Genomic DNA, 19,174 nt, shown 5'->3' with positions numbered 1-19,174 from the left:
TGGAAGGTTGTGCTTTTCTAAGAATTTGTCCATTTCTTCCAGGTTGTCCATTTTATTGGCATATAGTTGCTTGTAGTAATCTCTCATGATTCTTTGTACTTCTTCAGTGTCAGTTGTTACTTTTCCTTTTCCATTTCTAATTCTGTTGATTTGAGTCTTCTCCCTTTTTTTCTTTTTCTTTTTCTTTTTTTTTTTTTGCGGTATGCGGGCCTCTCACTGTTGTGGCCTCTCCCATTGCGGAGCACAGGCTCCGGACGCACAGGCTCAGAGGCCATGGCTCACGGGTCCAGCCGCTCCGCGGTATGTAGGATCTTCCCAGACCGGGGCATGAACCCGTGTCCTCTGCATCGGCAGGCAGACTCTCAACCACTGCACCACCAGGGAAGCCCCTCCCTTTTTTTCTTGATGAGTCTGACTAGTGGTTTATCAATTTTGTTTATCTTCTCAAAGAACCAGCTTTTAGTTTTATTGATCTTTGCTATCATTTTCTTAATTTCTTTTTCATCTATTTCTGATCTGATCTTTATGATTTCTTTCCTTCAGCTAACTTTGAAGTTTTTTTGTTCTTCTCTAATTGCTTTAGGTGTAAGGCTAGGTTATTTATTTGAGATGTTTCTTGTTTCTTGAGGTAGGATTATATTGCTATAAAGTTCCATCTTAGAACTGCTTTTTTTTTTTTGCGGTACGCAGGCCTCTCACTGTTGTGGCCTCTCCCGTTGTGGAGCACAGGCTCCAGACACGCTGGCTCAGCGGCCATGGCTCACGGGCCCAGCTGCTCCGCGGCATGTGGGATCTTCCCAGACCGGGACACGAACCCGTGTCCCCTGCATCGGCAGGCGGATTCTCAACCACTGCGCCACCAGGGAAGCCCCTAGAACTGCTTTTGATGCATCCCGTAGGTTTTGGGTTGTCGTGTTTTCATTGTTATTTGCTTCTTGGTATTTTTTGACTTCCTCTTTGATTTCTTCAGTGATCTCTTGGTTATTTAGTAGTGTATTGTTTAGCCTCCATGTGTTTGTATTTTTTAGAGATTTTTTCCTGTAATTGATATCTAGTCTCAGCGTTGTGGTCGGAAAAGATACTTGATGTGATTTCAATTTTCTTAAATTTACCAAGGCTTGATTTGTGACCCAAGGTATGGTCTATCCTGGAGTATGTTCCATGAGCACTTGAGAAGAAAGTGTAATTTGCTGTTTTTGCATGGAATGTCCTATAAATATCAATTAATTCCATCTTGTTTAATGTAACATTTAAAGGTTGTGTTTCCTTATTTATTTTCATTTTGGATGATCTGTCCATTGTATTCACCAAATTTTAAAAAATGTTTTATTGTGAAATAATTTCAAACTTACAGAGAAGACGCAAGAAAAGCACAATGAATCTTTCAACCATGTTTGCTGTCACCATTTTCCACCTTCCTGTTATCTTTCTTTCCCCCTCTCTGCCATCTATCTGTATCTATAATTTTTTTCGGAAACATTTGAGAGAAAGTTGAAGACATAATAATCCTCGAGTCCTAACTTCTTTGGCGTGTATTTCCTGTGACTAAGGACATAAAAATCAGGAAATTTAACACTGAAACAACACTCTTATCTACAGTCAATACCCAAATTTTGCCAATTGATCTGATGTAATGTCCTTCATGTTATTTTTTTTTCTGGTTCAGGATCCAATCCAAGATTGTTCATTCATTTTCTCACTGATCAAATATGTCATATGCCAGGCACTGGGTAAAGCACAGGGGATAAAATAATGAGGGGGAAAACAGACACAGCCACTGTCCTCATGGCGCTTATAGAATAGTTTACTAGGGAGACATACTAATCAAATAATCACACTAACAGTAAGTCTGTGTAATCACAAACTAAGACATGTGCTTTAAAGTAAAAAAGCCTTGGGCTTCCCTGTTGGCGCAGTGGTTGAGAGTCCGCCTGCCGACGCAGGGGACGCGGGTTCATGCCCGGGTCCGGGAAGATCCCACATGCCGCGGAGTGGCTAGGCCCTGGCCGCTGAGCCTGCGTGTCCGGAGCCTGTGCTCCGCAACGGGAGAGGCCACAACAGTGAGAGGCCCGCGTACCGAAAAAAAAAAAAAAAAAAAAAAAAGCCTCGACTGGCGTGAGGGTTGGTGGGTGTGCATGTGGTGCTGGGGGTGTTGGATCAGAAAGCTCCCCTGAGGTTGGGACACCTGAGCTGAGATCTAAAGGGTGGGGCAGCATTAACCAAGCCGTTTGCACACATGCAGGCATGGGGTGTGTGTGTGGTAGGGTAACTGGCAGAGCGCCCATGCGATGAGAAAGACTCTGTGCAGGAGAATGCACGGCTTGTTGCAGGTCAGTAGAATGGAGGGCGGAGGGGGAAGGTAATGTGGGGAGGGACCTGGAGTGGAGTTTAGTCTGTATCTCAGAACAACAGGAAGCTACTGATGGGTCACCAGGAGAGCCAGTGGCACGATTCATATTTCCAGAAGACCACTCTGGCTGCTGCTTGGAGAAAGGTAGTGAAAATAATATGGGTCAACAATCCCTTAGCCTTGATTTCAGAATCCAAAAGCTTTTTTTGGAACTCATTTAACGACAAAACCTGACCTGAACAGACATAAGGCTACTTATAGTCTTTATTTATTCACTTAGTGTGAATATTCTCACAGTTTTGCCACAGGGAAAAAAATGTGTTATGATTATAGGGGGCAACCATAGACCCTGCTGGGGCTATTACACAATGCAGTGTGTGCGCTGTATTAACTTTCCTAATTCAGAAAGATTCTTATGCCACCCGACAACTTATTGCCTCTCAACTTCAAATTCACCTTCTTTGACAGCTGTGCGAAGATGGATCTGGGCCCTTTAAACATTTTTCCCTTGCCAGATAACATGATATTAACAGTGATCAGCAGATGCTAGAGAGACACTGCAGAAGGAAGTGTTTTCTGTTTCTCTGTTTTTCATCCTGGTTTTGGTGTATTTGCCAGGCAGGCAGCATGGATGACTTCTCCGGTCCAGGCTCCTGTAGCAAGCACACCTTCTCCATCATCCAGCTTCAGTGACCAGCAGCATCCAGCTGCTGGCAGCTTCCCCCAACACCTACTCCCTTGGGCGGTTTGGTAGCTAAATGTGTTCCATGAGACACCTCACCAAGAACGGCTTACCCCACCACAAACAGCTTTCTCCAGCACATTTCACTGGAGTGGCACCAGAGCTACTTCCCTGCCATTCAGTAAGCACAGTTGTTCCCTCCCCAACAAAGTCAAGATCTCCGGGCTCTTCCTTTAGAGCTCTATCTCAGCCCAGGAGGGATATCTTCCTTAGGAATTCTATCTTAACGGGAGGGGAGTCGGGGTTGTGCTTCTTGCTGTTCTATCTCTGCCCGAGGGCTAGTGGCTGCTCCTGTATCTGCTATTCCCACATTCTTTAGAACATATTTAGAGCTCTTTTCACTTCGTAATAGCCAATCCTTCATTACTCCAATCTCCTGTCACAGTTAATAGTTCTTTATACTCAAAGTTCCATGTCCAGATTACTGGGTGGTTTCTCTCTCCTGATAGAACCCTGACGAACATAACTGAATCCTAAAATACTCCTCATACAGATGGGTTAGGCTAAGGGATTCTGGATCTGACATAATAACAGCATCTATGTACCACTTTTTATATGCCAGGCACTATTGCAAGTGCTTTGTGTACGTGAACTAATTTAATCCTGATTTAAATTAAAATTTTAACATAGGAGACAGATTCAATAACTTTCCCAAAGTCTCACAGCTAGTAAAGAACAGAACCGGGATTCAAACCCAGACAAACCTGTGGCCTTATAAGCCTGCGGTTGAGGTGGGGAGGGAGCGAGGAGAGAGGGGGCAGCACAGAGATCAGCTCAAAGGCTACTGTGCATCCTCTATCATGCCTTCAGGGCCCCGTGCCCACTCCACCAACTGCTCACAACCCTGCCCTGGAACTGTGTGCCTAGAGGTCCAGCAGGTCCTTAAGGGCACAAGAACAGAGACCATGTCCTTTCCTCCTGGAATGTCAAGTGCTTAGCAGAGAGCCCTCCTGGGCACATTCAGGATTCAGTCAAAATCTGCTGGATCAATGACATGTTGAATGAAATAGAACTATAGGCCCCAAAGCCAGCTGAACCACAGGTTGAGCCTTCTGGGTCTCATCCCGTGCTTGGAGTGCTCAGGCCCCGCAAGTGCTGTCCTGGGAGCTCCTCTGTCCCACCTGGCCTCACGTGCAGACATCTGACAGCAGTTGACAGAATGACTTCTTAGGTCTTTTTCAACTCTAGACCTCCAGGCTCGTCAAAGAGCAAGTCTGATCACATGATTTCTTTGCCCGACACCCTTTACGTCTCTGGGAACCACCATGTGGAGTCCAGCCCATGGACCTGGCCTCACCAACACCCCAGCCTCTCCCAGGCCCACTCCTGGCTCTACTCCTTAGGGGCCAGCAACATGAACCTGGGAGACCCTGCACACGCCACATGGTTTTCCCCACTCTGGGTTTTTGACTGTGCTTCCCCTCTGCTGGGAATCCCTATGCTCCCCACCCCTCCCCAGCCCTGCCCCTGCCTTCAAAGACTTAGGTCAGGAGTTCCTCCTTCTGGAAGCCTTCCCTGCTCCCACCGCCCCCCCTCCATCCATCTGGGCTAACTGGCTCTCCTGTGTGCTCACATATAACCCCGTACCTGCGGCCACCAGAGGGAGATCCCACTGGATCCTGAGTGACTCGGCTGGCGCGTGGAGCCAAGTGTGGTGGTGAAAGCTCAGACCCTGCAGGCCAACCACAGCTCCATCAGTGACCAGCTGTGTGACCTGGGGTGCAATATTTCATCTCCTTGGTGCCGAGTGCCCTCATCTATAAAATGGGGATATTTATAGCGTGTTTGCCACTGGATTGCTATGAAGATTAAGAACAATAATGTATGTAAGGTGCTTAAGACCGTGTCTGGCCAAAGCAGCCTGCAGAGGAGTTACCATGATGAGTGTCTGAAGCTCAGGGGCTGACAGTCACGCAGCTTGGTGGCCTCACTACCTGGCACGGCATCTGGTCCACAGCAGGGTGCAGTGTGCGGACGAATGGATTCATTCTCCCTCCACTCCCATAGCCTCCAACCTGCTGCCCCGGCCTCCGGTGCCTCCTGCATTGCCACTTCCACCTTTCTGAGGCACACCTCGGATCAGGCCATCATCTGTGCAAACTCTATCCCCGGCTTCCCTGTGTCCTGAGGACCAGCCTCCCAATCAGAGCCCCCATGACACAGCCCTCACTCCCTGCAGTGACTCTCTAAAGGGCATCCAAAGGTGCAATGACTCTGCCACCTGAGAGACCCCAATCCCAGTATGGGTGCTTTGCTAAATTCCTAACCTTCCTCAGGGCCACCTTATAAGTCACTGCCTTTCAGAAGTCCTTCCTGACCTCTTCCTCCTGGCATTGCCTGGCTGACCCCTCCCTCAGTACTTAGGCTGCTCTGCCTGTGCGCCACATCACTGTGAACTTGACTGTGTACCCTGTAGACTAGGAGCTCTCTGAAGGCAGGGGCTGTTTTCTGTGCCTATCACATAGTAATGACCCCCGCCCCAAATCAACTGAGGTGGGACCCAGAACAAAAACAAATTGTTGAAACCACTGTAGTGGGAACTCAAAAACAAAGAGACAATGCAGTTAAGTAAAAGGCAGAATGTAACATGTGTTTACTCATTGGTATTCAAGGCTAATAGCTAAGTGTTAAAAAAAAAATTTGAAAGAGGTTGATCTCTTAACAAGGAGAATAGCTTTAGCTAAAGAATACATATGTGCAGGGTAATAAGCTAATCCTCCACAGGAAGTGAGGATTTTTCCCATGAATTAAAAAGGAATTGAAGTAGCTGGAAGAGATTAAGACAATTATCCCTGCCTTTGCCAACAGTGTTTTGTCCATCTCCACACAAACACAACATACAAACATACTCATGCACACACATAAAACAATCTGATGAGAAAATGGTCCATGCATTCATTTCCTAGGGCTGCCAGAAAAAATTACCACAAACTACATGGCTTAAAAAAAGAAATTTACTGTCTCACAGTTCTGGAGGCTACAAGTTCAGAAGTGAGGTGTTGGCAAGGCCAGCCTCCCTCCAAAGCCTCTGGGGGAGGATGCGCCTTTGCCTCTTCCAGCTGCTGGTCGCCCCAGGCCTCCTGGTTTACACAGCACAGCTTCCATCTCTGCCTCAGACTTCACATGGCCGTCTTCCTTCACTGTGTCCCTCCTCTTACAAAGACACCAGTCAGTCACACATGATTTAAGTCACACAAGACCATGCTACTCTAGCATGTCTTCATCTTAACCAAATACATCGGCAATGACCAAGTATGGTCACATTCTGAGGGCCTGGTGTTAGAACTTCAACGTATCTTTTCAGGGGGGGACACGATTCAACCCACAGCAGTCCATTCATCCATGGGAGATGTGGTCCTTGGAGAAAGACCCGCCCAAGGTCGCACAGCAAGTGAAGGCATTTTCTCCACCAGGAAAACACCACCAGAACATGGGGTCAGCAAACCAGGGCCTGCCAACCAGTCTGCCGCGTGATTCTGCAGATAAAGTTTTACTGGCACAGGGCATGCCCATTCATTTATGTATTGTCTCTGCTGCTTTCACACTACAATGACAGGGCTGGGGAGCTGCAGCAGAGGTCATATGGCCTGCAAAGCCTAAAATATTCTCTGGGTTACAAGAATACATAAAATACACTGGCCACGTTTGGGGGTGGAATTTCTAGAGACAGGAGGAAGCCTAGGCCCAAATGGCAGCTCTCTGGGACCCCTTCTCTCCAGCTGGAAGCCCTCTCAGCTGTCTTGCTAGGAAAGCTCCTTCAATATAACTTCCCTCTGCCTAGAGAAATGGCAAAACATAGCACTACAATATTCGTGCCACTGAAGCTGTACATACTAAATTCTATAAGCATTTCCGAGAGACAGAGATTAGTTCTAACAGGAAGGTCAAAGAAGACTTTCTGGGAAGGGAAAGACTTGAGAGGAGCCTGCAAAGATGAGTAGTGGACTCTCAAGAAATCCTTTAGGCCACACTGAGCCACAGCATATTACCTAGGACTCTGCTCAGCTAAAGGAAATGAGTTCCCCATCACTGGAGGTGTTCAAGCCAACAATGGCTGACCATTTGGCAGGGATGCAGTTGGGGGAGACAGGGCAAGATGAAAGAGTCCCTCGGAATTGTGGATTCCACAGTGGTAGGCGGATGGCTTCTTCAGTCTCATATCTCATCATATTTGCTCAGAGAGACACACACAGCAGAGGGGAGACACCTAGGAAGGGAGTGGGGGTGGAGGGAGAGAGAGACACACACAGAGAAAAGAGAGGGCTGAGAGTCAGAAGGGGTGAAAGAAGCGAACACACACCCAAAGCCAAAGAGAGCCCACACAAACCACGGAGGGAGGAAATCCACACCAGGGCCTTTTGCCACCTTAACTGCTACAGAGGAAAAACAGAGAGAGCAAAACCCTGACAATTAGTTAAAACTAATGAAATGTCCCTTTACTACCTCTGGCTTGGCACCTGGCAGCCTTCTTAATGTGCCCCATTGTTCCCTGGCAGGGCTCTTGGCTGCCTCTCCCGCTGCCAGGGGAGGGGAAGAGCAGCGGCCCAGCCAGGATCCAGGCTGGGGAGGGAGGCTCGGAGAGGCACACTCCAGACACACAGGGATGACCCCGCGGGGAGACCCTACCGCCCTCCCCAGTGGGAAAGTGAACACACCAGATGGCAAGATCTGGCAACTGCCCAAAGTGAGGCGCGCAGGAAGAGTTTCAGGTCTCAAAGCTGACGAGGCCCATTAACTTGTACTCTGCTCACATGCCAGGAAGGTATCATCCCCACTTTACAGATGAGGAAATGGAGGTCAAATGACTTGCCACGGGCATCAATAAAACGTGGTAGTTAAGAGGCAGTTAAGCAAAGTTTGAGAGTCAGAAATCTGAGTCTGAGTCTCACCACTCACTTGTTTGCTCTGCAGGCCCAAGAGGTTACTTAACGCTTCCTGAGCCCCTGTTTTCCCATCTGCAAAATGACCACAGTAAGAGCACTTATAACAGTGGAGAAATGAGATGGGCCCCAGGCACGGAAGGCAGCAAGAGTGCAATGATTAATGCAGGCTATTGGTACCTCTGTGGTGCCAGGGCGGAAAGAGTGATGGAAGTCTCAGCCCAGCACTGGCCACCACGCCAACTGTGCCCTGTCCTCCCACACCCCACTGCCGTACCAGCAGCCACCTGGAACCTCTAAGGGAAGGTTCCAGTAGGGAAGGGGATGGAGCTGCAGCCACTCCTGCCCTGGCAAAGGGCTCTGTCCTCAGAGACCTGGGTGGCTACATTCAGCTGAACTGCCTTCACACAGGCTCTTTTCCAGAAATGCCCTCCGGATGCCTTTGAGGGCCCCCCCAGCCCCCCACAAAAGGCATGTGCCGTTTCTGCTGGGAAAGCCATCTTCCCTCTCATTTCACAGACTCCTAACACTCCCCCTGTAACAGGAGTGTACATACTGGGGGTCCCCGACATGCCAAGGAGCACAGGCAGAAAACAAAGTGGACTCTGTGCTTACGTCGTTGCTAATGAACCTACACGCCCCTGACACAGTTGGAACAAACTATATTAGACAGGGTGGACCTCAGATTCAGAACCCCTAGAGACACAGAGAGGCAAGGCAAATGGTTCTTAGTCTCACATAGAGCAGGAATCATCCAGATATAAACTTAAGTGAGTCTGTTCAAGAGCCTAAGGCTTATATTTTACATTTCCAAGTAACCACCTTTTCCCCCCTGGAAAGTGCATTAGGCTTACAGTCAGAAGGACCAGCCTCAGCTTACTGGCTCTGTAACTTGTCCTGTCACTTATGCTCTTTGAACCTCGGTTGGCTCATCTGTCAAGTGACAAACTGGACACAGGTTATAAAGCAGGGCTCCCAAACTCAAATGTCCCCAGAGGCCAGCACAGTTACAGGAAAGGGTGAGGAACCCAGGTTTGAGATCACAAAGTGTGGCAGGGGCCACGGCCGACTCAAGAGCCGGAGCCTGTCTAGATGGGGCAGCTGCTACACAGATCCAGCCACTTTCTGTGATGCTGTAACCCGGGCCCAGCTGCTAGACCTTTCCATTTTCCCCCAAAAGCCAGAAAAGATAATTTTTTAAAATGTGAGATATTCCAATGTTTAGGTACGGACAACAACTTACTAACATTTAAAAATAAAGACATCCAACCATTTTTGGGCCAGCATTGGATGAACCACACAAAACATGTCTCTGGGCTACATGTGACCCACAGGCCACCAGTTTGCAACCTCCAATAAAATACCATATAAGGTTATTGTTTTTTTTTTAAGTAATACAAACGTCAAATAAAGTAATAAAAGAAGTTATCTGAAGGAGACAGCCATTAAGGTTTATTACCAATAAAATAACGAGGAGTTCAAACTATAGCCCCTGGTGCCCCAAAAACAGTCACTAATTTTTCAGTAAAGTTAGGTGCTGAATTTAGAAACTGGTTATTTCACAGATGCATGCACACAGGTATGCGTTTGAACTGTCAGCAGCTGACTGATCAATACTCAGGAGGAGGCATGCAAAAATAACAGTTTTCAGTTGAGCACATACAATGTGCTTTAGCAGCAGGAAGTAATTTTCACACACTCCCCCGCCAAGATGTTTCCAACCTGTCTCCCTTCAGGAAACCACCTTCCTCCAAAGCCCCGCCAGCCCCCTCTGCTCAGCAGCCCTGGCCTCTCCCTCTTCCAGGAGGCTGACATTTGTAACAGGGCAAGACCAGCCCAAACATACAGCCCCAGTTAACTGGGAAGCTGCCCAGGAGTGAGGCTCCCAGGCGGCCCGTGGGACCTGCTGCAATACTGCATTGAGGCATTCGGCTCATAGAAGAGCATTCCAGAGCCAACACAATGGATCCAAGAACCAGGCTCGTGGGGCTCTCAGTGATAACCTCCCACGTCCGTCCGGGGAAGAGGGTGGACTCACCCAAGGTCAGAGGATGGCAAGGCAGCAGGAGGAAGCCTTGGGCTGTGAGCTCGGCTCTGCTCAAGGGAGACACCTGGGCTGGAACCCTATTTCCATCACTTCCCAGCTGTGTGGCCCCGGATACGTCATGGAACCTCTCTGCTCATTTTCTTACCTTTAATGTAATTTAATCATCACCACGACACGACGAAGGAATGCTGATTGTGCTCATTTTAGGAGAAGGCAGAGCTGGGCCTGGGAATCAGGGATCCAGTTCCCAATCACACACTCTCTCCAACTCAAGGGAGAGGCCCCTAGGGTCTCCATAATGTGACCCTTCCTGGGAAGGCCCTGAGTTCAATACCTGCCCCCTCTGTGGGCATCTCACCTTTGCCCCCACAGCAAGGAAGGCAGAGGACCCATCTGAGAAAGGCAACAGATCACCGGCACGAGCGGAAAGCAAAGCTTTAGGGCCCCAGAGAGTCCCTGTGGCCCACTGCGGAGGGATCTGCAAAAGGCACGGCCCATCCCAGATGCCAATCCCAGACTCCGAGCTGTTTGCATTTGACACGGTGCAACTATTAACAAGCACCAGAATCCCCCGGGGAGAGCTGGCTGGCAACTTGGGGAAGCTGCAGCTAAACATACTCCCCAGGAATAGATGTTCCAAGTGCTCCTGGGGGGAAAGGAGTAAGCACCTGGGGAGGAAGGCGAGGTTTGCCTCCTGGGGGTGCTGACAAGCTGGGGACATGGGCGGAGAGGAGAGATTTCCCTGCTGGATTCTCAATAGGATCTGTTGAATACATGGCTCCTTGGCCCACCCCAGACTGGCCCAAGCAGTCTCCTTGGGCACGGGTCCTGGAGCCTCCACCGTTACCAGGCTCCTCATGGACGCCGAAGCGCCCCGCAGCTCCAGAAGAACCATTCCCTGAGGCCAGGCTTCCTGCACTCGGCCAGCAGTCACCGAGCACCCACACATCACTCACTCACTCACCTGCTCCTTCAGTCCCTCAGCAAATACTTTGGGCAATCAAGAGAGGGTGACTGGGATGGAGGTTCCTTCAGGAGCAGACAGGCTGGACAGATCAAAAACGATGACTACACTGCATGTTTTCATAAGGGGCTCTGGACCCCTGAGGAGAGACCGCTACCCCAGGCTGCCCCAGCAGGGGTGAGTCAGGTTTAGCGGCAAGATGGCAGGGAAGAAGGGTGTCAGAGGCAAGGGAGCAGCATGTGTGGAGGTCCAGAGGCTCACAGAACACGCAGACGGGGCAGGGAGGGAGAAGCAGAAAGAAAGACAGGACCATGCCTTCCTGGAAAGGCCTCTGGTCTAAATGGGCAGAGAAAGCCAGGGGCTCAGGGGAACTAAAGCAGGGTGAGAGACCCCTGGGGGCTAGAGTGACCAAAGAATACTTCCTGGAAGCGGCAAAGAATATTGCCTAGAAGGATGCAGAGGATTTGTGTTCTCTCCTCGGGGAGGAAGTAGGTGGGCACCCCCAATGATTGATTCAGATTCCAAAGAGTCAGGGAGTGGGGTACAAAGAGCAGCCTGTGCCATGAGGCCAACCACCTATCCTCCACCTTCCAGACAGAGACAATATAAGCATCCCTCCCTACCTCCGCCACAGGGAGGCCAAGAAGAATGGATCCCTACTCTAAGCCAGGCACTGCCACACTCACTGAGCGCTTTCTGTACCAGGCCTGGTACTCAGGGTCTCACCCACAGTGACTCATCCAACCCTCAGAATGCCCACCCCCATAGAGTTAACATTATGCCTTTACAGGCCAAGAATTCTAGGCACAGAGGTCAAGTGACTCGCCCAAGGCCAGAGACCTGAACCAGGCAGTGTAGCTCCAAAGCCAAAGCCCTACACGTTGCTCCACAGTGTCTCAATCTAGTGAGATTGGGGAGTCCTTATGCCAATGGGGCTTCGGCAGGGGTGGGGTGAAGGTTCCTCTTCAAGGTCAACAAATGACCTTGTGGGCTCACCGAGGAAGTTCAGTCTTAGAGCAATGGTCACTCCCCTCTGTGCAGACATCTGGGCCCCCATGGCAGCCTCGCAGGAGGGGTGGAGGGGCGGTGTGGAAAGCAGGGTCTTTCTCCTGCCTCAGCGCTGGGTCAGAGACTCACAGGCTCAAACACCAGCTCCACAACCACACGCTGTGCATCCTTGGGCCATCCTTGGGCAAATACCTGTACCTCTGTGAGCTTCCACTCCCTCACTGGCTCCCACCTGTCTATAATTGTGAGTATTTAACAAGACATACAGGTAAAGGGCTTATGAGTCCAATGCCTAGCAGAATAAGTGCTAAATAAATGGTAGCTGCTATTAATTATTATTGACATTACCATCTTATCATCTACATCATCATCTTTCTTGTTAGTGTCATTTCATACTGTGGCTTTTATCATCTAGGAAATCTGAAGACCATTCAGCATCTGAAGCTCAGAATTCTCCCAAAACCAAAGAGAAGGAAGAAATGGGCCTGCTTTTCCCCTTCCCTCTCCTATCTATACTCAGCAGAGGGCAGCAAACAGGAACCATCCAAAGATAAGAGAGAGGAGAGAGACACATGGAGAGAAAGCTACACACTCATAAATACACACCCACCCACCACAGCAAGTGGAATTGTTTAGCTTCCTCTAGCTTCCAAAGTATGAACACTCCGCCTCCTCCAGCTAAGAAGGGCCAGGCAGAAAAAAAGTCGAAGCTGAAGAGACAGAAGTTCTTTTTCAGCTTGAGACAAATTTTCAATGAACTGCCTTTGAATGGGGGGTGTGGGAGTGGGGGAGAGGGACAGCTCTCAGAACACCTGTGAGGGGAAAGGAAGGCGGCAGCAGAACTCATAAGATCAAATAAAAGCAGCTTTTAACTGCTCCTTATCTTAACCCTCCACTTACCCTGTGCTGGAAGCATTTGCGCCCGGGCTTTCCCCAGGAGGTCACTGAGGCCCACAGAGTGAATCATCTCAGCCAGGGGGTGGCAGAGCTGGGATGAGAATACGGACCTCCAGACTGCAGGTTCAGTAACTAAAACTGAGTCCAAGATGGCAGAGAGGTTTTATCTCAAGGCCCGGGTCTGATGCCCCGCAGTGACTGCCCGGGACACTGTGTCAGCAGGATTCTGGAGTGGACATTTGTTGGCTTCATCCCTAGATTTCATTTCCCCTCCTCCCCATGACAGCATCCAGATTTTTCTCCTGGAAACTGCTCTTCCTATGATTTGGGTGGCCTGACCTCACCCCTAGCTGCAGGGTGGGTTAGGTCAATCAGCACAGCTCATCCTGCTGACAAGTGTGAATGGTTAGATCCACGTTGGGCCAATAACACCTAAGGAGTCTTGCTACAGTTTATAGGAAACAAGTTTCCACTCTCTTATAAAGAAGCTACCAGAAGAAGCAGACTCTCTCCTGTAGGATCTGGGTGTGGATACGAGGTGAGAAAGAGCTACAACCATTTCTTGCTACCCTGGGGGCTCAGTCTACGATGTGAACCTCTAGATCATACCACACCTGAAGTCTACTGCAGTTACAGGAGTTAATATATTCCCTTACTCAGTTCAGCCTACGTGGCGTAATTCCTTCTGTTAACTGCAACTGAGAGAATCTGAGGTGGCTCTTAGACTCAGATTGGCTGTGTCTGCCACGGGGAGCAGTAATGGTGCCACATGCTATGCATCCTTTTAATTCCTCTATTGCCCTGCTGGATCCCATTGCCACCTTAAAATTTAATACATTTCACTTGCTTTAAAACTGTAAAAATTCGGAAAGAAAATTTACAAAAATAGATCTGCAAAAAAGCCCGGTAAGTTCCAGCAGATAATCGGTCTCAATACGTACTGGCCTCCAAAACTGGGAGTGATAATCTTGGCTCATGAGGGATATAACCATAGAGAAGCATCAAATATTAGGATGTGAAGGGAAAAAGCATGCATGGTGAAACAGAGCAAGAACCTGGAGAAGAACTGGGCTCTGGTCTGCCTCCCTCCCTCTGAGAACTGATTTCCCCTCTCCTGGGCCTCAGTTTCCGTAACTACTACATGAGGGGCTTGGACTAGATAACTTTTGTAGCACCGTTCCTGCTCTGACACGCATAGATCCTATAGCAAACACGCTCTGACTGTCTTCCAAGTGCCAAGGCTTAAGCTATGTGCTAGAAGAGGATGCGGTTTCTACTCTAAGACATTTCTGGGAGGAGAGGCCACGATGCACTCCTTAGCCACAGGAACTCAGGCATGTATAGGCTACCTCCTTTCTTGGGCATGAGGACAATGGTTCTCTGAGAAGCAGGAATCAAATTATTTAAGTCTTCCTGGGGGCATCGGGGGCATCAGCTCTTCCCTTGCTGGCTCTGACACATACATGACATACAGTCAGATATATGCACAATACAGAGCCCACTGCAAACACCTTGTGAGCATTTAGCTGCCACGGGACACATTTCTGGCTGCCAAGTTTGCCTCAGAGTGTCTTTTACTGATGAGATCCTGATGCCATCTCTGTGTAAGAGCTGACTGCGGACAAGGTACAATTAGCAAGCAAGATGGTTATCCTTTAAATGGGCCTTTGCTTTTACCTTCCTGATTCCATTCTTCGTTATCATGTCACTGGAACCAACAGATTAAAGGCTGAACACAGCCTGAGAGGAGGCATTAGAGTATCAACATATCCCTAAGTAGCGGTCTCATCACAAGGTAGATATGGCGGCCTGTTTAAACCCACTTCTGCCATCCAGGCCTTTCCAACACAAGCTTCCAAACCCACAGAACCCCAGGATGCTGGAGCTGGGTAAGTCCTAACAAAGTATCTATCCCCTACACTGAAATAAGATTCAGCATGCCATTAACTCCACTTGAGTAGCAGTGTTGAGAAACAGTCAGAGGCCAAGTCTGGGCTTCGAGGGAAAGTGACTGATGAGCAGCGTCTGCCCTGGCCAGGGGAGGGGAAGCACGCTTCTGACACACATTTACCTTGCTCCTTCTGAATCTAAGCTCTCACTTCACAGGTGGAGAATCTAAGGCCCAGAGGGCTTAAACCACTTTCCTGAGGTCACACAGTGCGTTCAGGGCAAGAGAGTAATAAACTAAAACCCAGGCCTCTGTTCCCAGACCTTTATCAGTTGGGCTCCCTAGGAAACTGCAAGCCTAGGATGAAAAAAGAAAGCAGGAAGTCGGATTTGCTCAGGTAAATCAACAACCCTTCCCCAGTGGCATCAGATTTCAGTTGGGCAAAGCAGACAGAGAAGTGATTAGCAATCTAAAGTATCCCAACCCCTCTGTAGAAAATTAAACAAATCATTCCATGGCTACATTTCTGTGGTACTCAACTTTCTGATGGGTCAGGCTCTGCCACCAGGAATAATAAAAAAATGGGGCGGGGGGAGGGAAGTATTGATTTCTGGATGTTCTAAGAATAAAGTTCAGCTCTGAAACAATGAGAAAAACTCTTGATATTTGAAAATTAAAGTCGTTGGTATTCCATTATCCCACCAATTTCTATTGCATGCTTGCTATTATCCAATGAAGTCATTTCCACAAGAGATTATGGCTCAGAAATGGGGAGGCACTGCGTCACATTTCTTTAACACGGGTTTTTAATAGCCGGTTCCCAAGCCTGGAATATGAAACAGATCAGAGAATTAAACCAAGCTGTTAAGCAGATTGGGACTAGAAATGAGAGGCAACCCCCAAATTAAAAAGAAGGTGGCTGCAAGACTGGCTTTTCTTGCTTGGTTTTGCTACTTTCCAAGAAGCCAGCTGTCCGACCAGAGGAATGCTCACATCCTTGAAGCTTTATGTGTCCTTTACAAGTCAGCTGCCCTACCCAGCTCCAGTAGTACACTAAGCATAAACTAGCATAAGTTACATAGACTTACGTTCTAGCAGACGATAAACCCTCTGAACTTAAAACCCTGTATTCTTTAATCCAGTGGAGAAATCACGGAGTTAAAGGACTACAACAGTGAGTATGTTACCAGCAAGGAAACTTCTCTCAAATCCACAAGGAATATAGTTTTCATCTGGATAAAATCCTGTTGTCCGACTTCCCTCCAGAGCCTCTGCAGTTATTTCTACTCGAAAGATCAATGAGGTGCTCTGGGATATTCTCAACAATTACAGGAGTGACAAGCTGAGCTCAGAACTGGTCAGCCCTGTCGAAAGAAGCTCTGTGTGCTGGAGATGCCAGATTCCCCAGATAGCAGCCTGATGTGGTACGTGCACGTTCCAGCGCTCTGGGATGAGGGATGGAACACCAGCACTCTGAGAAGTCAGCCTCCTCCCTTGAGGCCAGCTGACATTCAAAAGGACTCGAGGCGAAGCCTAGTGCTATGCATCTGCAGGAGAGTGAAACAAAAAGGGGCTGTGTGGAAATTTGGCAGGGTGTTCCTGAAAGGCAGCAGATGAATGCTGAATCCTATGGCACCTAGAAGAGCTGATCGTTGGGGAAATAGCTCCATTCTACTGCTCCCAGGAGGCTAAGATATTTTCTTTAAAGCAAGGATCATCAGTTGGCACCCCCTACCACCACCACCAAACCCTTTTACCACTTCTTTCTCCTCTTCCCCTTCATGATATTCCAGAGAAAAAGAAATGAACAAGAACTAGACCTTCCCAGATGAGCCTCTCTGTCCATTTCAGTTAAGGGCTCCGAGTAGTGCCCAGCTGTTGCTCCCCTCTCTCTCTGCCCAAAAGGCTGCCTTACTCCATCAATCCCCTCTTGTGCAAGTGACTAATTTACTTTGAAAGCTCAGGCTAAACTGGCAGTTAACCTTGACCTTCTCTCTACACATCTGGGTCTATAGAAAATGAAAATCAGGATTTCTCTGGCATCCACAGCAAATGAAATACGAGGGCTTTCTCCAGGCAGAGGCAGAATGTCAGGAGCTATTTCAGAACTGGCTACAGCTATTCCAAAGCAGAGTCTGCACTTGGGCAGGACAATGCCCCCTTGATCTGGGGCTGTGTCCAGTAAGGAGTCCTCACAGCTAGGGATGCTACAAGGGGCTCCTGCCTCAGGAAAGGAAAAAGAAGTGGCCATTGTCCTCCACATTGGTTCACTGACGGTATCACAGAAAGCTGGAGGTGGACCAGTAAACACATTTTACAGATGGAGAAAGGGAGGCTCAGAGAGGGAGATGGGAGGTGATCAAGGACACACACAGCAAGTTAATAGTAAAGCTGAGGACAGAACCCTGAACTCCTGACCCTGATGCTAGTACAGGGTGGGAACAGATTTCATGAAGGAAAACCCCATATAGATACAGAATTTAAGAGAGAGGTGTCGAAGTCAGCTGTCAGGGTTTGAACCAGGGGTTTAGGAAAGGAGTTGGGGCCTTACTTTCCAAACAGTAGATCTACCAAAAGGATTAACCAGGTCCTCCAGGATGGTTTGCAACAATTACCAGAATGACAGGCTGCCTTCAAACTGGTCAGCCCTGTCGCAAAGAGCCCTCTGTACTCAAGACAGCAGCCTGATCCTGGGAAGAGAAAGGAAAACCATCCAAAGTCAGCCTCTTCCCTTATCCGGCCTACCATCAGTCAAGTTCAACCCTGATGCACAACTTACCCACTTTCCACGGGACCGAGCAAATCCCACAAGAGAACCTGAAATGTCCCACTGTGTGAAACAGTTCATGCATATATAGCCTCACTGGCACCTAGGAGCTAGGACAGTAGGAGTGATGTGACAGAGCTTTTGCTAGCAGTCTACATGTACTCCTCTCTCTCTCTCTCTCTCTCTCTCTCTCTCTCTCTCTCTCAAACACACACACACACACACACACACAAATGTACATAGGTGAGTTCAGAGGAGGCAAAAATAATCAAGATTTCAGTCTTGGCTGCAAGAAACACAACACCTAATCAGCCTGGACAAGTTCAGAAGGGGTCATGGGTACTCTGAGAAGGGACAGGGGAAGCATCTGATGTTCCATCCTCAGAGCACTGGGCACAAATAGCCTCTGGGGAATTTGAGGGTTCTCCCACCACAGCCCCCACTTCTGGATTCCCAGAAAGTCAAAGGCAGCAGGCCCCTCAAAGACCAGAGATCCACCACCATCTCCCAGGGCCTGAAGCTCCAAGGAGAGCGTGATCCTTGCATCCGCCGAGGAATCCACAGGATCTGGGAAAGAAAGACGGCTGGGAAAGAAGGAGGGTGGAGAGGAAGAAGGCCCAGGTGTCTCTCTGGGCAGATGGGTAAACAAGAAAAGGAGCTGACCTGAGTAGGAAACATCGCGATCAGCAGGTGGGGGGAAAAGCGGAAAAGACCTGGACACCAAATAGAAGGACCAACATCTCCAGAAGAAGTCATCCTGGGATACAGGGCTGTAGGATCCTCCAAAAGAGAGGGATGCTGGAAGAGGTGAGGGGACACCACACAGGGACAGAAAAGAGGATGGTAACCTATGGTAAGAAACAGACCATCACACTGGGCATCAGTTGGTTCGGTTTCTGAATAGCGTAGGACAAGTCCTATCCTTCCCTGAGCCTCAATTTTCCCACCTAAAACAATGGGAAGAACCGAGGAGTCTCTGGACCTGACTCTAACGAGGCAGACAGGGGCCGATGAAGGAAGGAACCGAAGGCCAGATGTGAATTCAGGAAGAGCGTGTTTCCAACTGCATGGCAACTGGGGGACTCACCTGTCCGGCCGCCAGGGCCACCGCTGCTCCGGATCCCCCGGGTGTGCCGTCGGGCTGCCGCTCGCGGTACAGCGCCCAGAGCCCCACGTTGGGCAGAAGGACCAGGGCCGCCAGCACCAGCGCCAACGCCTGCAGAAGCCGCTTCTCCTTCCGCCTCATCGGGGCCGGTCAGCCCCGCCGCGCCCCGCCGGCCCCGCCGCGCCGCCCCCAGCTCCGCGCGTCCGCCCGTCCGCCCGGCGGCGGCAGTACCTCAGCGAAGAGAAGCTACCGCGGCGCCGGCCCCGCTCCAACTCCGCGGCACTTCCGCCGTTTGCAGGCCGGGGAGCCGGACTCCGCCACCGCGCCGCCACCGCGGGGGGGTGGGCGCCGCCAACACCGCCGTCCCCTAGTCCTGCCGAGCCGCGCGTCCCACCCCGCCTCCTCGGGGTCGGCTGCCGAGAGCCATACGCCGCGAGCCGCGGCCTTCTCGCTGCTCTTTCTGCTCCGCCTGGACGCGGCGAGGGCCCAGTGCAGACCGCTCCCCCCTCTCGAGCCGCGATGGTGC

The 19,174-nt window shown here is 49.6% G+C and overlaps 1 protein-coding gene across 2 annotated transcripts in view; it reads right to left on the bottom strand.

Annotated features, from left to right (window-relative positions):
• GALNT10 (polypeptide N-acetylgalactosaminyltransferase 10) overlaps positions 1 to 18,833 on the bottom strand; it is a 225,299-nt gene extending 206,466 nt beyond the window's left edge. For both annotated transcript variants that reach the window (XM_029216105.1, XM_029216104.1), the window contains exon 1: positions 18,631 to 18,833. In XM_029216105.1, coding sequence (XP_029071938.1) covers positions 18,631 to 18,789 — 159 coding nt within the window. In that variant the 5' untranslated portion in view covers positions 18,790 to 18,833. The remainder of the gene's footprint in view (positions 1 to 18,630) is intronic.
• Between the last annotated feature and the right edge of the window lie 341 nt (positions 18,834 to 19,174).

The sequence above is a fragment of the Monodon monoceros genome, unplaced genomic scaffold (genome assembly GCF_005190385.1).
Source record: "Monodon monoceros isolate NGI ecotype Baffin Bay Population unplaced genomic scaffold, NGI_Narwhal_1 Super_Scaffold_12, whole genome shotgun sequence".
NCBI lineage: Eukaryota > Metazoa > Chordata > Mammalia > Artiodactyla > Monodontidae > Monodon > Monodon monoceros.
This window is presented reverse-complemented; position numbering and strand designations above follow the sequence as displayed.